This window comes from Alligator sinensis, unplaced genomic scaffold, assembly GCF_000455745.1.
Source record: "Alligator sinensis unplaced genomic scaffold, ASM45574v1 scaffold541_1, whole genome shotgun sequence".
NCBI lineage: Eukaryota > Metazoa > Chordata > Crocodylia > Alligatoridae > Alligator > Alligator sinensis.
The window spans coordinates 841,730-845,534 of NW_005842602.1; the positions used below are offsets into that span (position 1 = coordinate 841,730).

Genomic DNA, 3,805 nt, shown 5'->3' on the forward strand with positions numbered 1-3,805 from the left:
GTCCGTAAGGATCTGCAGCGCTTAGAGATCTTCACGCTCTCCCTCTCGAACTCCAATTGCTCTCTCTCCAACTTGGGCGGAAACCACACAAGCTCTTTATATGGCTAGCAAGCCAATCGCTAGCCGCCACGTGTGCATGTATTAGAATCGGCCAATAATGTGGCACAAATCTTCATACAAATGGCGGGAACTCCTTTGCACTGTGCATTTCCTGGATGCAAAAGAAATGCACCATGCAAAAAAAGCTACAAATTTGGCGGGAATACTCCGTTGCACCGGGGTTCTCCTCTGCAGCAGAAAACTCCACCGTGCAAAGAAGCTGCAATTTAGCGGGAAAATAATTTAGCAGTGCCGAAGGACACACAAACAAAAAATCACAACTTTGGGTTGTGACAGATGGCAGCACTCTGGTGCTGCTGCTGTCATCAGCTGCTGCAAAAAGTTTTGGGGGAATAAGCCCCATTAGCCCTGGCCTTCAGCAAACCTATGGCAGGCACATCTCTTCTCCACCCCCACTGACAATGCCCAAGCCCTGGCCCTCCAAACTCCCTTCCCCCACCTGCACTTACCTTACACTTACTTTCATCTGGCTGCCTGAGAGAGCCTGGGTTTCCCTTTACAGGCTGGAACGCTGCCAGCCTGCAAAGGGAAAGCTGTGCTTTCACACGTTTTTCTGGCACAGGCTCGCAACCCTTAAAAATCATAGTGTGGGGCTAATTTCATGATGCCCATGAAAAAGTTCCAGCAGTGGCACAGGTCACCACTTGGACAGCCCAGATATATATATTATTTATTTACAATAAAATATTAGTAGAGCTTATAAATGGTTGATTTTTATAAGGTTAAGTATTTATGTGTTAGTGTATTTGCAGACTGTCCATACACTTAAAACCTTTTATGTTGAACAAGAAACTCATTTTCTTTCTCCTTTTTTTTTTTTATTAGATGAAAACACAAACTGTTCCACCAAAAAGGATGGTAAGAACCAAATTTGTCTTTGTAGTTCTTTATTGCTATTTCAAAATGCATAAATGTGGGGGTATTTCGTGACTCTTAAAGTTTCTGATTGACTTGATCACCTGGGAATAGGTTGAGTAGGGACTGGCCAGAAAAAGTAAATTTGCAGTAGTCCATGCAGGAGTCGCATTTTGAACAGCTGTAAATAGATGTCGCATTTGATATTGGCCAAATTATGCTGGGGTTTGACCTGGATCAAAACAGGAGTGGCACAGTCATTTACACACATTGATAGTACATTTTATTCTGCATACTTTGGCAAGATTTCAAGTGGGACAGGGAACTTATGTCTGTCAGGTTGTGGCACAAAATGTTTTCTCCTGGGACAAATGCGTCATCTATTTATGGCCTAGGTTCTATGCTCAAGACTGATGGAAAGCCCCTATTTTGGTCCTTGAGGGAAGCAACAATGAGAGAGACTTGCAGGGACAGTTTGGTTGGAATTTTATAGATGCTGCCTTGTGAGTACTCTGGCCAGTGCTTCCTTGACTATGGTAAGTAAAGAAGCTCCCCCCAAAAACTGGTAGCACATCATCCTTCACTGCATCTTTCTTCTAGGTCCCAATGACTTGGCCTTTCTCAGTTTTATCTTTTTCTTCCAATTGCACCTGTTTTCGGGACCCTTTGTTTACGATCTCTGTCTCAATTTCGTCCAGGTGGTCTCCTGCCTTTTTTTATTTGGGCATGTCAGTATCTGCATTGAGAAAACACTTTAGAGTATTTGTGCACAGCACCAGCTCTACTGCTTCTCCAAATTTGTTTTAGGCTCAGCACTTCCCTTAGTTTGCTTTGGTGTTTCCCTTGAGAGGTGTGTCCCCTTCCATTCTTTTTTTTTCTTAGGTGGGAGGGGGAAGAAAGGGTCAGTTAAAATGCTTAATAAAGGAGGAAGGTAATTCATTGTTTTCAAATCTTGGCCACGTTGTGGAATTTGGATATTGTCTAAGATGACCGGGTTAGTTGTCACCTATCTTGATATATGTATGATGTATCGTACATATATCAAGTAATATAATATATCAAGTACATGTTACTCGATATATGTAATATGAGAAGCATTAGAAGCACCTCTAAGCCCTCTCTGAGGCAACCCAGAACATATTGCAGGTAAACCTTTCAAGCTGAAGCCTGAATTGACCAAAAATGCTGAGGAATGCAGTGCCTGGCATCACCACTCAAACCCTTCCTCTGCTTGATAATAAGATCAGGGCAGCTTTGCACTATCACTAGCAAAGACAGGAGCTCCAGATCTCTGCACTTGAAGTCAAAAGTACCAAGTGCTGTCTCTGCAAATAAGGCAGAGCCTCTGAATAAATTGTTGAAGAGGTGAGAGAAGCTTAGTTGCTCCCTAGTCTGTCTGTCTGTATTGATTCCCTCTTAGGATTTTCTGTTTTCATGCTCAAAGCAGATTGGGGAGCAGTGATTCTGGATACATATGTGCTCAGTGATCTTACCCAGTTGCCCCTATAGATCTTTGTGGGGCAGTGCAAACCCCACAGTGTCAGTTATGAGATATTCAGGGTTCATGTGCCTCACTCTATATTAGCAGAAGCCAGGATATCTTAGTTCATCCAGAACAATGTGTATGCCCAAAATATAGTGTTTCTATTGCAGAAAGATGCTAGTGCCCTTAGTGTGTCTTGTACTGGGATTTCAATACAGATGGGATTGATGCTTCCCAGATCACTTAGTACAACACTTCTCATGAAGGTTTTGATCTGTTCCCATAAAGCAGTGATTCTCAATCAGGGTGCCATGACCTTTCAAAGGTGCTGTGAGTTGCCATGCAATGTTAGCACTGTTGAGTGTAAAAACATGATTAACAAGACAAACCAGAGATTTCAAATATGAATCCAGCATTAAAAACATCCTGACCTGTTGTGATCTTTTTATAATAAAAGAATTGCTCTATTGTTTTTTCTGTAGTCAAAAAACAAATGAAAACTAAAAGCTGGCATTTCCCAAGGAGTGCCTTGAATCTAACTGAAGGGGTACCTTAAGTTTAAAAAGGTTGAGAACCACAGCCAAAGACCCTGAGGAATTCATGCTATGTTAATCCTTCTCGTAAACCATCATTTTCCCAGTTGTGTACTACAACACTGAGTCAGGTTTCTTATTAATGCGCTCTAGCAGGACCCTCAATGTGATCTCTGGATTACCTTATTAGCTTTAAGGAAAAATTGTTGATGACTGAGAGATGATGGTGGTTGCTCTGAGCTTCCTTTTTCTAGCATTCTGTTGCACAATGAAAATTAAAGGCTCTTAGGTTCCTTTTAAATTACTTTCCCCAGACAAGTATTTCCAAATCCCCACAGAAAGTATATCAAGAAGCTGGCCTTGGTACTGAAGCAGATGTAAGGTGATGGTTCTGTAAGAAATGCCACTAACTTACCTAGTTTTCAGATTTTCTTTTCATTTATTGTAATGCTTGTAAGAGATATGAGATTTGGGAGGACTCTGGGATGCTGTTTTAATACCTGCAACTTTTAACTCTTTCATAACATGCATTTTGTGTGTGTGCACACGTGTATTGTATACGAGGTAAAATTGACTGTTTAAGAACTATTTACTTTTAAAACTTAGTATGAAAATGATGACAGACCGCAAGAAGAAGTTGGTTACAGGCAGTTAAAATCAGTGGAAGTGAAACCTGAGCTACTCAATGGCCACATACCAGCAGGCCACATTCCAAAGCCTATAGTGATGCCAGACTACTTAGCGTAAGTCTTTACACTCTCCATTAAATTTCTCCACTGAGTTTAGTGGGGCGGGGGGATTTCACCCCCCCCCC

At 41.7% G+C, this 3,805-nt stretch overlaps 1 protein-coding gene across 1 annotated transcript in view; it reads left to right on the top strand.

Moving 5' to 3' along the window:
- The window catches only part of MARVELD2 (MARVEL domain containing 2), a gene marked incomplete at its 5' end in the record, with an annotated part of 15,840 nt that overhangs the window by 4,237 nt on the left and 7,798 nt on the right, over positions 1-3,805 (top strand). Inside the window, 2 exons of the mRNA XM_006033011.3 lie at positions 946-978; positions 3,598-3,734. Of these exons, the coding sequence (XP_006033073.3) occupies positions 946-978; positions 3,598-3,734 (170 nt within the window). The remainder of the gene's footprint in view (positions 1-945; positions 979-3,597; positions 3,735-3,805) is intronic.